The 24,592-nt window shown below is 48.8% G+C and overlaps 2 protein-coding genes across 2 annotated transcripts in view; both read right to left on the bottom strand.

The window, feature by feature from the left end:
* The window catches only part of LOC137571249 (cytochrome P450 2K6-like), a 136,132-nt gene extending 125,741 nt beyond the window's left edge, over positions 1-10,391 (bottom strand). Inside the window, exon 1 of the mRNA XM_068280124.1 lies at positions 10,341-10,391. The gene's annotated coding sequence lies outside the window, so the exon portion shown is untranslated. The remainder of the gene's footprint in view (positions 1-10,340) is intronic.
* An 11,830-nt stretch (positions 10,392-22,221) lies between these two features.
* Positions 22,222-24,592, bottom strand: part of LOC137571250 (cytochrome P450 2B11-like) — a 55,152-nt gene continuing 52,781 nt past the window's right edge. Inside the window, exon 9 of the mRNA XM_068280125.1 lies at positions 22,222-22,749. Coding sequence (XP_068136226.1) covers positions 22,559-22,749 — 191 coding nt within the window. The 3' untranslated portion in view covers positions 22,222-22,558. The remainder of the gene's footprint in view (positions 22,750-24,592) is intronic.

Here is a 24,592-nt window from a genome sequence, read left to right on the forward strand (position 1 = left end):
CTAATGACCTGTCCACCGCTGCAACTAAGCCTGACCTGAATGTTTTGCCTAGGAAAGCCAACAGCAGATCTCTGCTCGCTAACAGACCCTTGTTTCAAGTCCCCATACACGTAAAACGCCCCCAACGCAACCGTACACCTGCATAGGCCTTCCATGTACTCTCAGCCACCGACTGCTTGACCCAATCCGTCATTATGGCGACACAATGTCCCATAGCTGTTGGGGGACTTGCGCTGGTACAGCTTGAGCATGCGGTGCCAGGGTCCTGAAGCGCTCCAGCTGAAAATGAGACAAAGCATCTGCTATAACCCTGGTAAATGCACTGCCCTAAACTTGATGTTATGTCTCAGGCATTGAAGTACAAAATGTCTAACTAGGTTTACCATCGGCGCTGAACTAGACTACTACTACTGCCATGTTGTCAGTGTTGAAGATGACTGATTTGTTAGCTAGTCGTGAACCCCAAATCTCCGTTACCACCACTAGCGGAAAGAACTGTAGAAGGGCTAGGTTCCTAATGAGGTGATCTCAGCCATGCCCGGGGCCATTTGTGATGACACCATTGGCTCTGGAAGTAGGCCCCAAACCCTATGCTTCCTGAAGCATCGGTGAAAAGCTGCAGATCTGCACTGTGTTTGGGCTGATCCATCCACAGAGTCCTCCCATTGTATTCTTCCAAGAAAGTTTCCCAAGTCTTTAGGTCTTCCTTCCCCTCTGATTTAATCCTAATGTGGTGCCCTAGAAATATTCTGCCCATCGGCGTAATGTTGCATGCAAAATTCATTTTTCCAGCAATGATTGTAATTCTTTCAAAGAAATTTTTGCAGAAGACAAGGCTTTCATGATGGCACTCCTGAGGTCTTCCAATTTGTCCACTGGTAGCCTATACTCCATGGCGATAGAGTACATGTCTATCCCCAGGAATATTTGGATTTCGGTTGGGCCCTCTGTCTTCTCAGGACTCGGAGCCAGTGGCACTCCAAACTCCTCAAACACCTCGGTCAGTGTGCCAAGTATGAAGGTACAGTCATTGGACCCAGCCGGGCCCACGCAGAGGAAGTAATTAAGGTAATGTACCAGCCCCTTTAATCAACACCTAAAGGCCTCAAAAGAGGCACAGGATATAGCACACCCCATGGGAAGGTAACGATCGATGTAGTATGCACCCTCCCATTTGCAAATAAGAGGGTGTAGGCTGTCGCAATGAACGGGGAGTAACCAAAAGGCGGACTCAATGTCCACCTTTGCAAGAAGGGGCCCTTTCCCCATACCCCTTACCATTGCCGCTGCTTGATCAAAGGAGGTGTAAGACACTGCTGAAAGGTCATCGTCTATTCCATCATTCACCGACGCCCCCTTTGGGTGGGAGAGGTGGTGAATCATACAGAACTTGCCTGGTTCCTTTCTGGATACTACCCCTAGTGGCAAAATTATTAAGTTGGGTAGAGGTGGGCTGAGGAATGGGCCTGCCATGCGGCCCAATTCAACCTCCTTTTCCAGCTTTTGCTGCACAATCATAGGGAAATCATGGGTAGATTTGAGGTTCCTGTAATGCATAATGCTACCTGTAATTTTAGAAGTCACGTTAGAGGGGATCCGGAAGCCATCTGTGAAACCATGTATCAGTAAGTTAGCCTGTTTTCTGTTGGGGTATTTATTTAGCGATGCTCGCATCCTTGCGATGTTCACCCGCGATATCCCCTTCTGAACCGTGGTCATGCTGGCACTGCCTTGCTGCAGCCCGCAGCCTTGGATAGCATTTCTCCCAGGCGTGATTCGCTCCACCACATGGCAAACATTCATGCTTGAAACGGCAAGTTGTACCCCACTTGCAGGCCCCATTGTTAAAAAGCCAGCAAATTCCTTGCTTCTTTGGAGCCGCCGTTCCTGTTGCAAGCACAGCGGCTGTGGTCCGCAAGGAGGGATAGCTGCTTGTCCCGTCCCACTGTCCCGCTAAAACTGCAACCCCCCCCAGAGTTCCCTGCTCTCGGCGTGGTCATCAGCCGCATCCAGAGGGGAAGGTCTTTATGGTCCCACCCAATTGAGGGTCTTACGACATACTTTGTGATATTGCTCGTCGCATTTTAACCACGCTGTACCCCCATAAGTCCGGTACCCGTCAAAAGTCCATATCGAGGTTGCACAAAAGGGACAAGGCTTGTTCCGTGTACTTTTCCACAATTATACTGCTCATTATTATGAAGGCCTGAAGCTAGTTGTGGACTGTGCGCTGAATTAACCTGAACCTTCTTCTTTGCTCATCCTCGTCTTTGCGATGCTTACCCTTTTCCCACTTTTCGATTTGGAATCGTGTGAGTGGCAAAAGCGTAAATATGTACACACATTCCCGTTGCCAAACTTTCTCTTTCAACTCTTTTTTTTTTTTTTAACGTGTACACCTACTGGCCCCTCTACACATAGGTACAGGCTTCTTTTTGCTGCGTCTGATATCATTGGTGAGCTAGTACGTGACTCAGACTGCGAGATGCTACCTAAACTGACCACGTTACCTCCTAGTAACATGCAAGAGAAGTTCGGGAGTACCCCCTCCCTCCCTCCGTTACATCCCCATAGTTGGTATTCCTGCCTTGCATCCTGCTTAGCATCTCTTTCATTGTTGCTAATAAGTTTCTTTGCTCTGACAAGACTGCCTGTAAGGCACCGGGCAGCTCATTTAGCTGATAATGGGATTCTATCTCCTTTATCAGCAGGACTGCCAGGGAACTGGTATTTGTTTAAAAGGAAACATCCATTAGGTTTCCTTTAACATTGTGGAAATTGTTCCACCGGAATTCCGCGGAATACTGCGGGGATACGCCGGTATGTAGCGGTAGTGGAATTTCGTTGTAGCGGAATCCGGAATTACCGCGATATCGGAAATCGCCTTTTCCGATCATCCCTAATAGGTAGCCAGGTATAAGTGTCCCCAGTATATGTAGCCAGGTATAGGTTCCCCAAAATAGGTTAGCCAGGTATAGGTGCCCCCAGTATAGATAGCCAGTTATAGGTTCCCCCAGTATGGATAGCCAGGTATAGGTTCCCCCAGTATGGATAGCCAGGTATAGGTTCCTGCAGTATTGCTAACCAGGTATAGGTGTTCCCAGTATAGGTAGCCAGGTATAGGTGCCCCCAGTATAGATAGCCAGGTATAGGTTCCCCCAATATGGATAGCCATGTATAGGTTCCCCCAGTATGGATAGCCAGGTATAGGTTCCTGCAGTATAGCTAGCCAGGTGTAGGTGTCCCCAGTTTAGGTAGCCAGGTATAGGTGCCCCCAGTATAGATACCCAGGTATAGGGTCCCCCAGTATGGATAGCCAGGTATAGGTTCCCCCAGTATGGATAGCCAGGTATAGGTTCCCCCAGTATGGATAGCCAGGTATAGGTTCCTGCAGTATAGCTAGCCAGGTATAGGTGCCCCCAGTATAGGTAGCCAGGTATAAGTGCCAACCAGTATAGATACCCAGGTATAGGTTCCCCCAGTATGGATAGCCAGGTATAGGTTTCCCCAGTATGGATAGCCAGGTATAGGTTCCTGCAGTATAGCTAGCCAGCCAGGTATAGGTTCCCCCAATATAAACAGCCAGGTATAGGTGTCCCCAGTATAGGTAGCCAGGTGTAGGTGCCCTCAGTATAGGAAGCCAGATATAGGTGCCCCAGTATAGGTAGCCAGACGTAGGTGCCTCCAGTATAGGTAGCCGGGTATTATAAGTGTCCTCTGTATAGACAGCCAGGTATAGGTTCCCCAGTATGGATAGCCAGGTATAGGTTAGACAGGTATAGATAGCCAGGTATAGGTGCCCCAGGATTGCAGTATGAGGGGGGAGCAGCGGGCACAAAGCGCACGGGGTGTGGGGGGGGGGGGACTGAAGCTGGAAAATTGGGCAGTAGAGTGACCACGGAAATATGGGTGCCACCACAGAAACCTTTACAAATATTGTTTATTGGTGGAAATGTGGACACCAAAGGCACCTGACAAATGGAGTGCCAGTAGTGTTGGGCGAACAGTGTTCGCCACTGTTCGGGTTCTGCAGAACATCACCCTGTTCGGGTGATGTTCGAGTTCGACCGAACACCTGATGGTGTTCGGCCAAACCGTTCGGCCATATGGCCGAACTAAGAGCGCATGGCCGAACGTTCCCCGAACGTTCGGCTAGCGCTGTGATTGGCCGAACGGGTCACGTGGTTCAGACACGAACGCTCTCTGATTGGCCGAACGGGTCACGTGGTTCGGGTAAATAAATACCCGATCCACGTCATTTCTCCGCCATTTGTCTGTGGGTTTAGCTTTGGGTAGGCAGGCAGGGTAGTTATCTCTCCAGCCATTCTAGCCAGGGTCCCCCCAGTCATTGTGTCGCTGCTGGGAACAGTAGTACACCGCTCACCCACACTATATAGCATTGTGTTTACTGCCACTCTGTGTACACCGCTCACCCACCACTGTATAGTATTGTGTTTACTGCCACTCTGTGTCTCTGCTGGGAACAGTAGTACACCGCTCACCCGCCACTGTATAGCATTGTGCTCTGTGTCGCTGCTGGGAATAGTAGTACACCGCTCACCCACCAATGTATAGCATTGTGCTCTGTGTCGCTGCTGGGAACAGTAGTACACCGCTCACCCACCACTGTATAGCATTGTGCTCTGTGTCGCTGCTGGGAATAGTAGTACACCGCTCACCCACCACTGTATAGCATTGTGCTCTGTGTCGCTGCTGGGAATAGTAGTACACCGCTCACCCACCACTGTATAGCATTGTGCTCTGTGTCGCTGCTGGGAATAGTAGTACACCGCTCACCCACCACTGTATAGCATTGTGCTCTGTGTCGCTGCTAGGAACAGTAGTACACCGCTCACCCACCACTGTATAGCATTGTGCTCTGTGTCGCTGCTGGGAATAGTAGTACACCGCTCACCCACCACTGTATAGCATTGTGCTCTGTGTCGCTGCTGGGAATAGTAGTACACCGCTCACCCACCACTGTATAGCATTGTGCTCTGTGTCGCTGCTGGGAATAGTAGTACACCGCTCACCCACCACTGTATAGCATTGTGCTCTGTGTCGGTGCTGGGAACAGTAGTACACCGCTCACCCACCACTGTATAGCATTGTGCTCTGTGTCGCTGCTGGGAATAGTAGTACACCGCTCACCCACCACTGTATAGCATTGTGCTCTGTGTCGCTGCTGGGAATAGTAGTACACCGCTCACCCACCACTGTATAGCATTGTGCTCTGTGTCGCTGCTGGGAACAGTAGTACACCGCTCACCCACCACTGTATAGCATTGTGCTCTGTGTCGCTGCTGGGAATAGTAGTACACCGCTCACCCACCACTGTATAGCATTGTGCTCTGTGTCGCTGCTGGGAATAGTAGTACACCGCTCACCCACCACTGTATAGCATTGTGCTCTGTGTCGCTGCTGGGAATAGTAGTACACCGCTCACCCACCACTGTATAGCATTGTGCTCTGTGTCGGTGCTGGGAACAGTAGTACACCGCTCACCCACCACTGTATAGCATTGTGCTCTGTGTCGCTGCTGGGAATAGTAGTACACCGCTCACCCACCACTGTATAGCATTGTGCTCTGTGTCGCTGCTGGGAATAGTAGTACACCGCTCACCCACCACTGTATAGCATTGTGCTCTGTGTCGCTGCTGGGAACAGTAGTACACCGCTCACCCACCACTGTATAGCATTGTGCTCTGTGTCGGTGCTGGGAATAGTAGTACACCGCTCACCCACCACTGTATAGCATTGTGCTCTGTGTCGCTGCTGGGAACAGTAGTACACCGCTCACCCACCACTGTATAGCATTGTGCTCTGTGTCGCTGCTGGGAATAGTAGTACACCGCTCACCCACCACTGTATAGCATTGTGCTCTGTGTCGCTGCTGGGAATAGTAGTACACCGCTCACCCACCACTGTATAGCATTGTGCTCTGTGTCGCTGCTGGGAATAGTAGTACACCGCTCACCCACCACTGTATAGCATTGTGCTCTGTGTCGCTGCTGGGAACAGTAGTACACCGCTCACCCACCACTGTATAGCATTGTGCTCTGTGTCGCTGCTGGGAATAGTAGTACACCGCTCACCCACCACTGTATAGCATTGTGCTCTGTGTCGCTGCTGGGAATAGTAGTACACCGCTCACCCACCACTGTATAGCATTGTGCTCTGTGTCGCTGCTGGGAAAAGTAGTACACCGCTCACCCACCACTGTATAGCATTGTGCTCTGTGTCGCTGCTGGGAATAGTAGTACACCGCTCACCCACCACTGTATAGCATTGTGCTCTGTGTCGCTGCTGGGAATAGTAGTACACCGCTCACCCACCACTGTATAGCATTTCTGTACTGCCACTGTACTGCTGCCAGTCAGCGTGTACTTTAAGGATAAGTGAAATGAAGAAGAAATCCTGTGAAAGAGGGAGGGGCAAGGGAAGAGGTTTCCCCTGACGGTTCATGTACAGGCCACAGTGGAGCACCGAAGAAAACCCACTCAATACCGCCCATGTTGTCCAGGAAATCAACCCTCACAAATCCAAAAGAACAGGACCAGATAATTAATTGGATGACCTCTCAAGCATCCAGAAGTGGGTTAAGCAGCACCAGCACATCACGCACGAGGTCCGAGTCCTCAGTCAGTTACAAGGGGCCAGTGGGCACAAAGCTGACACAACCGGCAGCGACACCACGCACACAACTGCCAAATAACCAGTCCGAAGAATTTCCTCAGGACACAATAGGGTATTCGCAGGAGCTATTCCCAGCCCAACAAACTTCCACCTTTCAAAGGTCAATGGAACAGCCAGAAATGTTGTGCCCGAATTCACAACCATTTACTGTGGGAAATGCACCGCGCACTGAAATGCAAGGCGAGTCCGAGGACTTTGAAACCCAAATCCCAGAGCAAGTTGGGCAGGAGGGGTTTCAATTGCAGGAGGTCGGCCGAGAAGATCTGGAAGACGACGTTGGAGTGAGCTGCGCAGAGGTTGTTCTGGGGAGCTCTACTCCACGGCGGCGGCCCACAATCACATATGACGAGTTTGAGGAGATGGAAGAGGAGGGTTTGGACAATGTGGACACAGACCCAGATTTTGTATGTGAAGGAGAACATCGCCGTTGTAGCAGCACAGATGAGTCTGTTGAAGAACCCACTGCTGCACGAGTTCGCCTTGTGCCACAAGGTAGGCAGCGCGAAATTTCAGGCACCACAAGCGTGGAAGTTCAAGTGAGACGCAAAAGAGGCGCAAACAGAAATCGCCAGCAAGGCAGGTGCTCCAAAGTCTGGCCTTTCATTGAAGACTGCAGTGAGGATGGTACCATGGTGATTTGCAAGGTGTGCAAGACCCGCCTGAGCAGGGGGAAAAATATTAACAACCTCTCCACCACCAGCATGACCCGCCACATGGTATCCAAACATCCCACTCTGTGGACAAACGCGGCAGGACAGGGTACCAGCAACACTGCCTCCCTTGGGGTCACCAGACTCACCACCAGACCCTCCTCAGCAGCAGCAGTAGCCCAGCCATTGCGTGGTTCACAACAACATTCACAAACATCAGACGACGCTGACACTGTCACTTTCCGGAATAGTGCTCTTGAGGTCTCCCAGTCTTCATCAAACACAACAACCAACAGCCCTTCAGTGTGCAGCCCTACGGTTCAGTTGTCTGTCTCGGAGATGTATGAGCGCAAGAGGAAATTGCCAGCAAATGACCCCCAGGCCGTGGCACTAACAGCCAGCATAGCCAAGCTTCTGGCCTGCGAAATGCTGCCATATCGAGTGGTGGAGACAAACAGCTTCAAGGGCATGATGTCAGTGGCCATCCCACGTTACGTGGTTCCCAGCCGCTACCACTTTGCGCGCTCTGCAGTGCCTGAGTTGCATGAGCACGTGGTCAGCAAAATAACCCGAAGCTTGAAGAATGTCGTTGCCTGCAAGGTTCACCTCACCACTGACACCTGGACGAGTGCGTTCGGCCAGGGTCGATACATCTCCCTTACCGCGCACTGGGTGAACCTTGTGGAGCCTGGCAGCGATTCCTCACCTGCTACGGCGCGGGTGTTGCCCACGCCGCAAACAGCTGCACCGCCGTCCCTCCCACTGGATAACAGCAGCACCTACCTCTCTGACTCCTTCTCCTCCAACACATCTCAAAGCTGTACCTCATCCGGAAACGCTAACCCAGCAGCAGTAGGATCGTGGAAGCAGTGCAGCACAGCTGTTGGCATGCGTCAGCAAGCGTTGCTGAAGCTGATCTGCCTTGGGGATAAGCAGCACACAGGGGAGGAAATTTGGAGGGGAATAAAGGAACAGACGGATTTGTGGCTGGCACCGCTGGACCTGAAACCGGGCATGGTTGTGTGTGATAATGGGAGTAATCTCATTCGCGCTTTAAGGTTGGCTAAGCTGACACACATCCCTTGCCTGGCGCACGTGATGAACCTAGTAGTTCAGGGGTTCCTGAGGACATACCCAGGCGTGGCCGATCTTCTGTTGAAGGTGCGACGAGTGGCCAAACATTGTAGAAATTCCAGTACTGCTTTGGGGGCACTCGCCAAGATGCAGGAGCGCTTCAATCTCCCCCACCATCGCTTGCTGTGTGATGTCCCTACGCGCTGGAATTCTACGCTGCACATGCTAGCCCGCTTTTGCAAGCAGAAGAGTGCAGTGGTCCAGTACATGACGGCGCAGTACCGAGGCGCATCCGGACAGCTGCCAAGCTTCTGTGGATCCGATTGGGCCAACATGTTGGACCTCTGCCAAGTCCTCCAAAATTTTGAGCAATCCACGTTGCTTGTGAGCAGTGACAACTCTTTAGTCAGCATTACCATACCACTGCTGTGTTTACTGAAGAAGTCAATGTTGAAAATCAAGGAAACAGCTGTCATGATGCAACTGGGGGAATCTGAAGGAGAAAACGATCAGCGTGATGGTACCAACATCAGGCCATCTGCCTCAGGAAACTCTGGCCCCAGCAGCTATGACGAAGAAGAGGAGGAGGAACAGCTGGAGTTGGAGCAGGAATTTCATGCCACCACTGATGAGGGCCAGAGCGGTGCACGTTGGACTTCCACAATTCAGCACAAATGGTCAGCAGAAGCAGACCAGGAAGAAGGTGACGACTATGATGCATCACAACAACTATCACAACGCTCACAAGAGGATGATGAGGATTCTGTCAGGACTCTGGCACACATGGCTCAATTCATGATAGACTGCATTGAACGCGACCCACGCATTGTGCGCATTCTGGACAACACCAATTACTGGGTTTATACCCTTCTGGATCCACCGTACAAACACAATGTTCCAAAACTGCTTGAAGAAAGAGTCAGACAGGTCAAAATGGAAGAATACCAGCAGGCCCTTGTGGAGACTTTAGAGAGGAGATTGACATCCTCCCCCTCCTCTAGCCAGTTGTACGCCGACAGACTGACTTCCGCAAACCCAGGACAACCAGGAGGGCAGCAAACAACACAAGCCGCAGCTAGTGCCCAAAAGGGAATGGTATCGGCAGTGTCCTTGGAGTGGGAAAATCTTTCTGACACCCATGCAGCAGCCCACAGAACAGCAAGCGTGCAGATCCACCTCCAACACCGATCGCCTGGAGAAGATGGTCAAGGACTACATGTGTTGAACAATCCATCTGCACCCTTCAACTATTGGGTATCGAAGCTAGACACCTGGCACGAACTGGCAATGTACGCAATAGAGTTGCTGGCTTGCCCGGCAGCCAGCGTTATGTCGGAACGCTGTTTCAGTGCTGCCGGAGAAATCGTCACAGATCGGCGTATCCGCCTCTCCACAGAAAATGCAGACCGTCTGACTCAAATTAAAATGAATCAATCCTGGATTGGAAACGACTACGCAACACTCCCGGACTCCAACCAAGTAACATGAACAATGAACATCTGTGATGGGTTAGCGTTTCCGGTCCCTGTTTATTGAACCTCTCATCTGAATTACATTTATGACTGCATGGCGACAAAATGCATTGCTATCCACACGCTTCTTGTCCTCATGCAAGGCCTGGGTTGTTGTGTCTCAAAGCGTGGCCTTCTCCTCCTGCGCCGCCCTCCTCCTGTTCCATCACGTGTGCTGCTGCTGGGTTAGCGTTACCGGTCCCTTTTCCTGGAACCTCTCATCTGTATTACATTTATGACTGCATGGCGACAAAAAGCATGTTACCTGTGCAAAGAAAAATGACATTTTCTGCATTTAAAACTAAGACATTTTTTCCTTTGAAACTTTACAATCAATTTTCTCAAAAACTATAAGCTCTTTTTCAAATATTTTTTTTTCCTCTTGTGCCCACTCCCAAGGTGCACATACCCTGCAAATTTGGGGTATGTAGCATGTAAGGAAGCTTTACAAAGCACGAAAGTTCGGGTCCTCATTGACTTCCATTATGTTCGGAGTTCGGCGCGAACACCCGTTTACCTCGGCCATGTTCGGCGAACGTTCGCGAACCCGAACATCCAGGTGTTCACCCAACACTAAGTGCCAGCTATTTGTGGCCACAGTTTGCAAAGCAGGCAGCTCTGGTACCCACATTTCCACCAATAAACAAAATTTGTGTGAGCGCCTTTGGCAATGGCAAAATTTATGCGGAGCCTCCGTTTTTGTAGCTGGGGTTAGTTGTCATGAAGAGGGGATTAAAGTTAGGTGTCAGGATGGTCACCACTTAATAAATATCAATTTTTTCTTTTGGAGAAGAGGTAGTTTTGTGTTCTCTTGGCACTATCTAACAACACGTGAAATACATGTTTGTCTTCATTGTATACATGCCTGATGGTATTGATTTTTTGGGTGGTGACTCTGTTGGTGAGTAGCAGAGTCACCTAAATCTCCATTTACTAATGTATCAGAACTATGAAGGTTCTCAGAGATCAGTTTTCTCAAAAATGTTTTGCTTTCCCCCGTGTCTTTTGTAGCAGATGGATCCTTTTTGAATCCTTGGTGTTATACACCTGTTTGACCACAAGATGTCCTCAATACTCCTTGGAGACATTTTTAAACAATTCTAAATTGGAATCCTTTATAGCTGTATTTATTTATATATTAAAAAATCTTTTTTAGTGTTTATATAAATTAATATATGTATTAACATGTCTGTATATGTAATATTATAGTGATATTTAGGAATAGCATGTGTCATTTTATAAAAGGATTGAACTGTAATGAATTGGAATGCATAGAGGGCGGATGCAACCATGTGGTCGCATTTCCTGCCCATTTTACATGTATTGGGGTTGCACTTCCTGCCTGTAGAATGCATTAGTCAGTTATGACCTTGCAGTTGCGTCGCATGCGTACTCATATGGTTAGATGCGACCTTATGGTTGCTTACTTGAGGTAGGTTAGACGTCACTTCCCCCCCGCCCCCATGTTCCCATAGCAACCCTGCCGAGCAGCGCTGATCTGAGCGCTGCCCGACGGGTGTCCAGTACGCGGCCGCGTACTAATGATGCAGCAACCCACCCACTCAAACTCCTATTTAAACACATGAGGCATTCAGTCCACCAGCCTCCATTGAAGCAGACGCATTCTGCGAGTGCAGCAGATCTACTGGGTAAGCCACTTCATATATATATATATATATATATATATATATATATATATATATTATGTTTGCACTATTTTTTTGCACTTTGTACAATTCTATGTCGTAGCACTTTGCCTTGTAGGAGGCTTCATTAATATTATATATTATATATTTTTGGACATTTTTGCAGCCAACATAAATAAACACATTTTTTCACCCAAAGTTAATTGCATGTTATAGGTGTGGTGTGCTTTTGCATGCCATATAGTTTTTTTCACAATTCCTTTTTTCTTTTTTGGTGTATTGATTGCACATTGTTTTTTATGCACAATTTTGGCTTTGTTTTTTTTCAAACATTTTTGATTAGCAGTTCATGTCACTAGCTGCATTATGAACATATGGCACTGTATGATTATTGCACTTGCGCTTTAGGGTGCAGGGATATTTTTTATCACCCTTTTGTGTAACTTACCCAATATTTTTACATAAATTAGCCCAATTCTGTGGCCATACATTGTTATTTATAAAGATACCAGGAGATCTGCATACTTGTAGTGTTTGGGGATTTTTTATAGTTTTTAATTATGTCTTTGCTTTGGTTGTTTAAATAAACTTTGGTACTTTTTTGAATATACAGTCGTGGTGTGACATTTTTTTGAACGTTTAAACATCCACTATGAGAGAGTTCTTTTCTCTTTGAAAGTGTTGAGGTGTCAGGATGGAGGGTTTTAAGGTTAGGCATTAGGAAGGTGGGTTTTCAGGTTAGAGATCAGGGAAGGGAGGGATTAGGGTTAGGCATTGGCAGGTGGTTGGTTAGGGTTAAGCATCGGTGGAGGGGTTGTTAGTGTTAGGCATTGGAGGTGGGAGGGTTCTGTGTTAAAGTAGGGTTAGGTTTAACTTTAGTAAATTATCGTTAACATTTAGAGATTAGAGATGTAGCGAACGGTTCGCCGGCGAACGGTTCCAGGCGAGCTTAGGGGGTTCGCGTTCGCCTGCACCAGGCGAACTTTTGCGGAAGTTCGATTCTCCCCATAATGCACTATGAGGGTCAACTTTGACCCTCTGCATCACAGTCAGCAGGCACATTGTAGCCATTCAGGCTACACTAAGCCCTGGAGCCCCACCCCCCCTTACATAAGACAGGCTCCGGCGGCCATTAGCCTCACTCGTGTGCCTAGAAACAGACAAGGGACAGCTGCTGCAGACTTGTTCTTCTAGGGACAGATTAGTTAGGTTCTAGGCTGCTTTGCTTGCTCCTGACTGATTATTATTGCTTTTAAAGCACCCATCAACAGCAACAGCTCTTTTCAGAGCTCATCCTGTACATATTTTTTTTTTCTGTGTGTCAAACTGACACTTTTGTTGCATGCACAGCCTTGCTAATTGATAGTGTGTGTGCCACTGCCAGCAGCCCAGCACATTCAGTGACTACCTGTGTGTGTGACAGGGAGCTGCACATTGTACTACCCAGTACTGCATATACCCCAGTACCTGTTGTGTTTACTTAACCCACCTCATCACTGCATATACCTAGCTTTGTGTTGAGTGAACCCAGCTCACTGCATCTAACTACCTGTTGTGTTGAGTGAACCCACCTGGCCACCTCACTCTAACTACCTGTTGTGTTGAGTGAGAACCCACCTCACTGCATCTTAAGTACCTTTACTGTTCAGTGAACTCAGCTCACAGCATCTTACTACCTGTTGTGTTGAGTGAGAACCCACCTCACTGCATCTTAAGTACCTTTACTGTTCAGTGAACCCAGCTCACTGCATCTTACTACCTGTTGTGTTGAGTGAGAACCCACCTCACTGCATCTTAAGTACCTTTACTGTTCAGTGAACCCAGCTCACTGCATCTTACTACCTGTTGTGTTGAGTGAGAACCCACCTCACTGCATCTTAAGTACCTTTACTGTTCAGTGAACCCAGCTCACTGCATCTTACTACCTGTTGTGTTGAGTGAGAACCCAACTCACTGCATCTTAAGTACCTTTACTGTTCAGTGAACTCAGCTCACTGCATCTTACTACCTGTTGTGTTGAGTGAGAACCCATCTCACTGCATCTTAAGTACCTTTACTGTTCAGTGATCCCAGCTCACTGCATCTAACTACCTGTTGTGTTGAGTGAACCCACCTCACTGCATATACCTAGCATCCCCCCAAGATGGACAAAATGGACAAACCAGGTAGAGGAAGAGGTAGAGGCAGACCCAGTGGAAGGCCACCAGGCACCGGCAGGTCTGTGGCTGTGCGAGGTGGTGTTGCTGTGATTTCGTGTGGACCTGGCCCAAAATACAGTGCTCAGATGAAGGCACGTGCCATCACTTCCCAAAATCGTGAGGAGGTGCTTGAGTATTTAACACAGAACACCTCATCTCCCGCAGCCACCAGCGCTACAACAAGCACCACATCCGCTGCATTTGACACTTCGCAGGAGTTATTTGGTGGTGGCGGTGAAATCACTGATTCCCAGCCACTACTGCAACAACAACAAGAGGGCGCAGGTACACCACCTCATACATCTGAGGTAGGTGGCGATAGTATGGACGTAACGTGTGTGGATGGGGATGATGGACCAACTGAAGTTGGTGCAGTTGAGGAGGTGTCTGAGGAAAGCGCAGCTGGCCAGGAGGATTATGATGACGATTATACGGATAGCACATATGTTCCCGGTAGAGGAGATGACCAGGGGGACAGTTCAGAGGAGGAGTCAGAGAGGACTAGGAGGAGACGATTCCATGATAGAAGCAGAGGGAGCTCGTCCTCAGAAACAGCTGGGGGCAGTGTCCGGCGCCATGTATCGCCAGCTATGGCCAGACAGCCAACATGCCCTTCAACGTCAGCTGCTGATGCCACCGTAGCGCCATCACCCCAGGGGGGCTCAGCGGTTTGGAAATTTTTTAACGTGTGTGTCTCAGATCGGAGCAAAGCCATCTGTTGTCTCTGCCAGCAAAAATTGAGCCGTGGAAAGGCCAACTCTCACGTAGGGACAAGTGCCTTACGAAGGCACCTGGAGCTATTACCATACAAGCTGGTGGAGTCGGAGGCTTTCCGTAAGTTTGTGACCATTGGTACACCGCAGTGGAAGATACCAGGCCACAATTATTTTTCACAAAAGGACATACCCAAACTGTACCGTGCAGTTGAGAGGCAAGTGGTGTCATCTCTGGCACACAGCGTTGGGTCAAGGGTCCACCTGACCACGGATGCCTGGTCTGCCAAGCACGGGCAGGGCCACTACATTACATACACAGCCCATTGGGTCAACCTGGTGACCGATGGCAGCAAGCAGGGAGTACGTGGCTGCACAGCGGACCGACTTGTCGCACCTCCACGACTTGCAGGCAGGCCTCCAGCCACCTCCTCTCCACCTGCTACCACCGCTTCGCTGTCGTCATCCTCCTCCTCCTCCTTGGCTGGTGCCGCGATCTCCTCTCCAGCTACACAGCCCCAGCACCCCAGGGCCTATGCTGCATGCCAGGTACAACGGTGTCACGCAGTGTTAGACATGTCTTGCCTGAAAGCGGAGAGTCACACTGGAGCAGCTCTCCTGGCTGCTCTTAACAAACAGGTGGAGCAATGGCTGACCCCGCACAAGCTTGAGATAGGCAACGTGGTGTGTGACAACGGCAGCAATCTCATTGCTGCGTTGAATTTGGGAAATCTGACACACATACCCTGCATGGCACATGTGCTGAATCTGGTCGTGCAAAGATTTGTGTCCAAGTACCCAGGCTTAGAGGACGTCCTGAAGCAGGCCAGGAAGTTGTGTGGGCATTTCAGGCGCTCTTACAAAGCCATGGCACGCTTTGCGGACATTCAGCGTAGAAACAACTTGCCGGTGAGACGCCTGATTTGCAATAGCCCGACTCGCTGGAATTCCACCCTGCTAATGTTCTCTCGCCTGCTAGACCAGGAGAAAGCCGTCACCCAGTACCTGTATCATTACAGTACAAGGACACAATCTGTGAGGATGGGGATGTTGTGGCCCAACAACTGGACACTGATGCGAAATGCATGCAGGGTCATGGAGCCCTTTGAGGAGGTGACCAAACTGGTGAGTCGCGATGAGGGCACCATCAGCGACTTGATCCCCTACGCCTACTTCCTGGAGCGTGCCGTGCGTAGAGTGGTGGATACAGCTGTGGAGTAGCGTGAACGAGAAGAGTTATGGCAGCAGGAGTCGTGGGAGCCATTTACACCCGAACCCGATGTTCCCACAACACCTGCGGCAGCACAGAGGGGGGAGGAGGAGGAGAAAGAAGAGGAGTCCTGTGGGGAAGGAGAGGAGTCAGACTCTGATGATGATGAGGAAGGTGTTTCTGTGGAGGAGGAAGAGGCGGCGGAAGAAGAACAACCGCGGCAGCCGTCACAGGGGGCTTCCGCTGCTCCACGTTCCTGTGGTATTGTTCGTGCCTGGGGGGAGGAAGAGGAGTTGCATCCCGTCACTGAGGAAGAGCAAGAGGAGATGGAGAGTACGTCTGCATCCAGCTTTGTGCAGATGTCCTCTTTCATGTTGTCCAGCCTGTTGAGGGACCCCCGTATCAAAAAACTCAAGACGAATGACCTGTACTGGGTGGCCACGCTACTAGACCCTCGGTACAGGCACAAAGTGGCAGACCTGTTACCAACTCAACACAAGGCGGAAAGGATGCAGCACTTGCAGAACAAGCTGTCGATGATGCTTTACAATGCATTTAAGGGTGATGTGGCTGCACAACGCAATCAAGGTACCACTGGCAATAACCCTCCTCCTCCCAAGTCCACACAGGCAAGGACAGGACGCTCCAGCGATCTCAGGGTGATGTCGGACATGCGGATGTTCTTTAGTCCAACTCCTCGCCATAGTCCTTCCGGATCCACCCTCCACCAACGCCTGGACCGGCAGGTAGCCGACTACCTGGCCTTGAGTGTGGATGTAGACTCTGCGAAAAGCGACGATAAACCCTTGGACTACTGGTTGCGCAGGCTTGATCTGTGGCCAGAGCTGTCCCAATTTGCCATACAACTTCTCTCTTGCCCTGCCGCAAGCGTCCTGTCAGAAAGGACCTTCAGTGCAGCTGGAGGCATAGTTACTGAGAAGAGAAGTCGCCTAAGTCACGACAGTGTTCAGTACCTGACCTTTATCAAAATGAATGAGGAATGGATCACGGAGGGCTACTGCACGACCGAAGACTAAGTCAGTCCCCACACACAGCATCTCTGCCTGCAGGCCGCTTGACTGCCTTCTCCGCCACCATCAACAGGGTCCAGGACTCTAGGCGGATTCCTGAATTTTTAAGGCCGCTGCTAGCAGCGGCCGCTACACACATTTTTCTGGTGCGTGTACATGCCTGCCTAATTTTTCTGGCTGCACTGCGGGCGGCTGCAACAAAAAAACAAAAGGCATGTACATGTGCCCATCCCCCTTTGTGATCATTACCTTGCCGCGGTGAAGGGGCTTGCGCATCACAATGAAGCAATGACCGCCGGCTATTTGAGTGTCTCGGGTGGGGGTGGCACACAAAAGATAATAAGGTCGTTGCTTCATTGTGGTCAGACCAAATTTGATCAGCTGGACAGTCACTGTTGTTCTATCATTGAGCTACCACAGCCCGGCGACCATATGGGCTTGAAAAACTCCACGGCCTACACTCTGGCCACGGTGCGCACCAGTCCAGCACGGCCATCACTATGCAAACAGGTGTTTGCGGTGCGTTACACAGTGAGTTTGGTGTGTCAGTGTGAAGCAGAACTCTAATTACACTCCCTAATTGATGTATACCCATGCAAGATGTTTGAAAGCACTTTAGGCCTGCAATTTAGCATTCAATGTGATTTCTGCCCTTAAAACGCTGCTTTGCGTCAAATCCAGATTTTTCCCCGAGACTTTGGGCATGTATCCCACTCCGCTATGCCCCCCTCCAGGTGTTAGACCCCTTGAAACATCTTTTCCATCACTTTTGTGGCCAGCATAATTTTTTCTATTTTTCAAAGTTCGCCTCCCCATTGAAGTCTATTGCGGTTCGCGAACTTTTACGCGAACCGAACCTTCCGCGGAAGTTCGCGAACCCGCTTCGCGAACCGAAAATCGGAGGTTCGCGACATCTCTATTAGAAATGTCGCGAACCTCCGATTTTAGGTTCGCGAACCCCATTCGTGAACCTCCGCGAAAGGTTCGGTTCGCGAAAAAGTTCGCAAACCGCTATAGACTTCAATGAGGAGGCGAACTTTGAAAATTTTAAAAAATTCTACCAGTTGGAAAAATGATATAAAACATGTTTCAAGAGCTCTAACACCGGGAGGCACACCTGACTGAGTGAAATACACATCACTGCTGGAGGACCCTTCCTCCTCCAAGCAAGGTCCTTATACCATTTGACTCAGTTGTCTGCCTACACTAATTAGTTATGGGACAGCTGCTACACACTCTGCTAGGGAGATTTTAATTAGCCTCTTGTGGGTCCCCACCTCCCTCCTCCCTCGTACCGGAGGGAGGAGGGTCTCATCTGCCAGGGAATTATACTATTTCAAAAACCAGTTTACATCATACCATGGCTGGGAATCGAACCCAGATCTCACTGTGTGGTGGGCAAGTCACCCTAACCACTGTACCACCACAACAGTACTAACTGAAGCTGGCCTAAAATTTACCATTTATGCTAAATGCAATAGAAACATTAGGTTGCTTAAAGGGAACCTTAACTGAGAGTGATATGGATGTTTCCTGTAAACAATACCAGTTGCCTGGCAGTCCAGCTGATCTTTGTGTCTGCAATAGTGGCTGAATCACACCCTGAAACAAGCATGCAGCTAATCCAGTCTGACTTCAGTCAGAGCACCTGATCTGCATGATCGTTCAGGGGCTGTGGCTAAAAGTATTAGAGACACAGGATCAGCAGGCGATTCAGGCAACTGGTATTATTTTAAAAGGAAAAATCCATATCCTTCTCCGTTTAGGTTCCCTTTAAGGATTTGTAGCATAAAAGCCAACTCACATTGGCTGGGATTTGAACCTGGGTCTCACTGTGTGGTGGGCAAGCACCCTAACCACTGTACCACAACAGTAGTAACTGAAGCTGGCCTAAAATTTACCATTTATGCTCAATGCAATAGAAACATTAGGTTGCTTAAAGGGAACCTTAACTGAGAGTGATATGGATGTTTCCTGTAAACAATACCAGTTGCCTGGCAGTCCAGCTGATCTTTGTGACTGCAATAGTGGCTGAATCACACCCTGAAACAAGCATGCAGCTAATCCAGTCTGACTTCAGTCAGGGCACCTGATCTGCATGCTTGTTCAGGGGATGTGGCTAAAAGTATTAGAGACACAGGATCAGCATGCGATTCAGGCAACTGGTATTATTTTAAAAGGAAAAATCCATATCCTTCTCCGTTTAGGTTCCCTTTAAGGATTTGTAGCATAAAAGACAACTCATATTGGCTGGGATTTGAACTTGGGTCTCACTGTGTGGTGGGCAAGCGCTCTAACCACTGTACCACAACAGTAGTAACTGAAGCTGGCCTAAAATTTACCATTTATGCTTAATACAAGAGAAAAAGTAGACAAGACAAATAACATTTATATCACACTTTTCTCCTGGCGGACTCAAAGCACCAGAGCTGCAACCACTAGGGCATGCTCTATAGGCAGTAGCAGTGTTGGGAAGACTTGCCTAAGGTCTCCTACTGAATAGGTGCTGGCTTACTGAACAGACAGAGCTGAGCTTTGAACTCTGGTCTCCTGTGTCAGAGGCAGAGCCCTTAACCATTACTCCATGCAGCCACTGCTTACGGATACGTAGCCAGACATGGCCTTGTCTTTTGTGTTTAACAGTTGTCCAAAGAGAACCCCAGATAGCCAGGTAGATTCATCTCTCTCTCTCTCTCTCTCACCAACACTACATGCTGAAGCCAGCCTAGCATGTACCATTTATGCTCAATCTATTTATGCTCAAAAATACAATTCCGCGGAAAGCGGTGACCATCCCTACGAGAGAGAGAGAGAGAGAGAGAGAGAGAGAGAGAGAGAGAGAGAGAGAGAGAGAGAGAGAGAGATGAATCTACCTGGCTATCTGGGGTTCTCTTTGGACAACTGTTGAACACAAAAGACAAGGCCATGTCTGGCTACATATCCGTAAGCAGTGGCTGCATGGTGTAATGGTTAAGGGCTCTGCTTCTGACACAGGAGACCAGAGTTCAAATCGCAGCTCTGTCTGTTCAGTAAGCCAGCACCTATTCAGTAGGAGACCTTAGGCAAGTCTTCCTAACACTGCTACTGCCTATAGAGCATGCCCTATTGGCTGCAGCTCTGGTGCTTTGAGTCCGCCAGGAGAAAAGTGTGATATAAATGTTATTTGTCTTGCCTACTTTTTCTCTTGTATTGAGCATAAATGGTAAATTTTAGGCCAGCTTCAGTTACTACTGTTGTGGTACAGTGGTTAGGGTGCTTGCCCACCACACAGTGAGACCCAGGTTCAAATCCCAGCCAATGTGAGTTGGCTTTTATGCTACAAATCCTTAAAGGGAACCTAAACGGAGAAGGATATGGATTTTTCCTTTTAAAATAATACCAGTTGCCTGAATCGCCTGCTGATCCTGTGTCTCTAATACTTTTAGCCACAGCCCCTGAACAAGCATGCAGATCAGGTGCCCTGACTGAAGTCAGACTGGATTAGCTGCATGCTTGTTTCAGGGTGTGATTCAGCCACTATTGTAGTCACAAAGATCAGCTGGACTGCCAGGCAATTGGTATTGTTCACAGGAAACATCCATATCACTCTCAGTTAAAGTTCCCTTTAAGCAACCTAATGTTTCTATTGCATTGAGCATGAATGGTAAATTTTAGGCCAGTGTCAGTTACTACTGTTGTGGTGCAGTGGTTAGAGTGCTTGCCCACCACACAGTGAGACCCAAGTTCAAATCCCAGCCAATATGAGTTGGCTTTTATGCTACAAATCCTTAAAGGGAACCTAAACGGAGAAGGATATGATTTTTTCCTTTTAAAATAATACCAGTTGCCTGAATCGCCTGCTGATCCTGTGTCTCTAATACTTTTAGCCACAGCCCCTGAACAATCATGCAGATCAGGTGCTCTGACTGAAGTCAGACTGGATTAGCTGCATGCTTGTTTCAGGGTGTGATTCAGCCACTATTGCAGTCACAAAGATCAGCTGGACTGCCAGGCAACTGGTATTGTTTACAGGAAACATCCATATCACTCTCAGTTAAGGTTCCCTTTAAGCAACCTAATGTTTCTATTGCATTTAGCATAAATGATAAATTTTAGGCCAGCTTCAGTTAGTACTGTTGTGGTGGTACAGTGGTTAGGGTGCTTGCCCACCACACAGTGAGATCTGGGTTCGATTCCCAGCCATGGTATGATGTAAACTGTTTTTTGAAATAGTATAATTCCCTGGCAGATGAGACCCTCCTCCCTCCGGTAGGAGGGATGAGGGAGGTGGGGACCCACAAGAGGCTAATTAAAATCTCCCTAGCAGAGTGTGTAGCAGCTGTCCCATAACTAATTAGTGTAGGCAGACAACTGAGTCAAATGGTATAAGGACCTTGCTTGGAGGAGGGAGGGTGGGTGGGCCTCCATCAGTGTGTTTGGCAATAATGTGTCTGCTGACAGTGATATGGAGAGTCAAAGTTTTGCTCAATAGAACATTATGGGGCGAATCGAACTTCCGCAAAAGTTCGCCTGATGCAGGCGAACGCGAACCCCCAAAGTTCGCCTGGAACCGTTCGCGACATCTCTATTAACATTTAGTACCACTAGACCACCAGGGAGGCCACATGGGGGGGTACTACTAGAACACTGGGGAGGTCACTCTCTCACGCACCCCCCCCCCCCCCCAAAAAAAAGTCTCTGATTGTTGTGTGTGTGTTGTCTGTAAATTGTCAGCATCAGGTGTCAAATACCCTGGATACACCCTTTTCCATCTTATTTTATTGTATGCTTACTTAAAGGGAAGGTTCAGGGACTATCTGAAAAAAATAAAAATCCCCATCCACTTACCTGGGGCTTCCTCCAGCCCGTGGCAGGCAGGAGGTGCCCTCGGCGCCACTCCGCAGGCTCCCGGTGGTCTCCGGTGGCGCGCCCGACCTGGCCAGGCCGGCGGCCAGGTCGGGCTCTTCTGCGCTCCAAGGCCCGGCACTTCTGCGTCCCACGCCGGTGCGCTGACGTCATCGGACGTCCTCCGGGCTGTACTGCGCAGGCGCAGAACTACTGCGCCTGCGCAGTACAGCCCGGAGGACGTCCGATGACGTCAGAGCGCCGGCGTGGGACGCAGAAGTGCCGGGCCTTGGAGCGCAGAAGAGCCCGACCTGGCCGCCGGCCTGGCCAGGTCGGGCGCGCCACCGGAGACCACCGGGAGCCTGCGGAGCGGCGCCGAGGGCACCTCCTGCCTGCCACGGGCTGGAGGAAGCCCCAGGTAAGTGGATGGGGATTTTTATTTTTTTCAGATAGTCCCTGAACCTTCCCTTTAATGCTTTAGCTGATCCTATACCTGTCTAAGCAGACAAAAAAAGCAAGTTGGTGTATAGGCACCTTCTGGAGCCATTCAAACTAAAAGGGTTTTTTTGTGTTTTTTTTTATTCTTTCTTTTAATTTACTTAGTGCTGGCATATTCTGTCGCAGTGTAAAGAGTACAAAATAGACAATAGTGGGGATTGCGTCTCCTATTTAAACTGCCAAATACTAAGTATGGTGAAATAAAACAATGATTTTAACTCTCAACTCTTCAAAAGAATGACTTATGAACAGACTGCTGTATACTAAAGACGAACAATGATTAAGGTAGCACATTATTTAAAATGTCATACACCCAAGTAGAGCCCATTCGGGTGGTTGCTGACTCACAGTCTAAACAATTTACTGAATTAAAATGATGCTACATGTTTCGCACACTAAAGTGGGACTTCCTCAGGGGTGAAATTAAGTGCAGAAGTGAACAATGCATTTAAACAATCACATTCAGTACATTGTATATAAAGACAATTTGTATGACAGCTAGATCACTTAGGTTTCATTCTGGTGGCGAGATACAGCACAGATACTGTGTGGTAAGGGGCAATTAATAAACCCTTTACAAGGGGTGAGGTCCACCTCAGCACCGGGAGGGGCGTGGAAGGTGAAGTTCTGCAGCAATGATGTAAAAAACAGGAAGAGCTCCATCCTCCCCATGTTCTCTCCAGCACAGCTTCTCTTACCTGGGAAAACAGAATACAACAGCTCATCATTGATTACGTATTGTTATTTTTTTTTCCAACGGTAAATTTTTATTGATTTAACAAAATACATTACATAGGAGTTTCACATATCAGGAGTTACAGATAAAAAATTCTTCTATGTCATCTTATGAACATATTTCCATCTGTTCAACATATATAGTATGTAGCATGTGCAATTTACGAAAAACCATCTCCAGCCATATGGCTGGCTGGACAGGGACTTCTCTATTGAAGCTGGCTACTGGTATCCGTGTCTCTGAGACTTACCAGTGCACAGAAAGCAGTATACGATCAACATTAGATATATTACTGTAGTGACATAACTTATCCATGGACACAATTTACTCCTTAAAGAGGCACTTAAGCCTAGAAACAAACATCAGTTTTACTCACCTGGGGCTTCTACCAGCCCCCTGCAGCCATCACGTGCCCTTTCATTCACTCTTGGATCCTCTTGTCCTCCACCGCCAGCTACTTTGACCTCATCGACAGGCCCAACAGGCCTGGCCACGCGTTCCTGTCCGCAATAGCATCCTGCGCAGGGCGTTATTGCGGATGGGAACGCGTAGAAGGAGATGCGTAGCCAGTGAGCCTGTCGGACGAAAACGAAAGTAGCTGGCAGCGGGGTACCAGAGGATCCAAGAGTGTCTGCAAGGGCATGGGACAGCTGCAGAGGGCTGGTATAAGCCCCAGGTGAGTAAAACTGGTTTTTTTTTTGCTCAGGCTTAAGTATCCCTTTAATGCAGGGGTCAGGAACCTTTTTGGCTGAGAGAGCCATAAACTCCACATATTTTAAAATGTAATGCCGTGAGAGCCATACAATATGTTTCAAACTGGGACAGTAGGGCTCACGTTTCTGTTGCCATGGTGATGTGTATACAGTTGATCCGTTGGGCAGCGGAAGTGTCAGACACATCTTCAGCTTCTCTTGGGTTTCACGAACATCAGCAATTTCTCCGAAAGCCAGACAGGAGAAATACCGACTAACAGCTTGTACAATTAGCTAGCTGAATTGGGGGTTTATTCACTTTGTAGGAAGGCAGCCTATTGGGCCAATCAAAGTGCAGGGATCTCCTCCTACAAAGTCACTGGACCTGACAGGGTCCAGAGTGGGACAATTGGAGCAGCTGTTAGTTTTGGGGGTAGCGTAAGTTAGTAGTGCACTACTTTTAAAATGTTGCTTACGCTGCCGCACTAAGCTGTGCTGCTTGAGCAGTGTAGCTTAGTGAATAAAACCCTACTGATTTGTATGTGAGCCAGATGTAGCCATAAAAAAGCCACATCTGGCTCCCAAGCCATAGGTTCCCTACCCCTGCTTTAATGTCTCTGTGTATAACTGATACAGTATGTACTTGTATGTTTAACCTAGTTTAGGAAGGTAAAGAAAAATTACCTAAAACCAACTAGAACTTGAAGAACTGTTTCCAGCTATCTGGTAATTGATAGTTAGAGTGAGCACTGTAACAACAGCGCAGTAGATTTGGGCACAGCCAGTGCCACCATAGACCGTAAGAGGAATTACTGCAATAGCAGTGCACTGTGAGTATCTTCAGCACCGTCAGAATACGGAGCTGAAGTTGCTCTTAAAATACTATGAATCGGCCTCCAACAATAGCTGGAAGCCCATGTATATCATTCCCCACCATCCACGCGGACATGGAGGGGGAATAGTAATTAACACTGCCGGGAACTTGTGCAGCAGCAGGATAAGCCATATACCGGCTATGTCTTGCGCCCAAGTCTCCCGGTGGCCAATCCATATGTACGCAGTTAGTGTGCTTACTTAGGGCCTTATTTCAAAGTGATTATTCCATTATTAAGT

Source organism: Hyperolius riggenbachi, chromosome 4 (genome assembly GCF_040937935.1).
Source record: "Hyperolius riggenbachi isolate aHypRig1 chromosome 4, aHypRig1.pri, whole genome shotgun sequence".
NCBI classification, from domain to species: Eukaryota; Metazoa; Chordata; class Amphibia; order Anura; family Hyperoliidae; genus Hyperolius; species Hyperolius riggenbachi.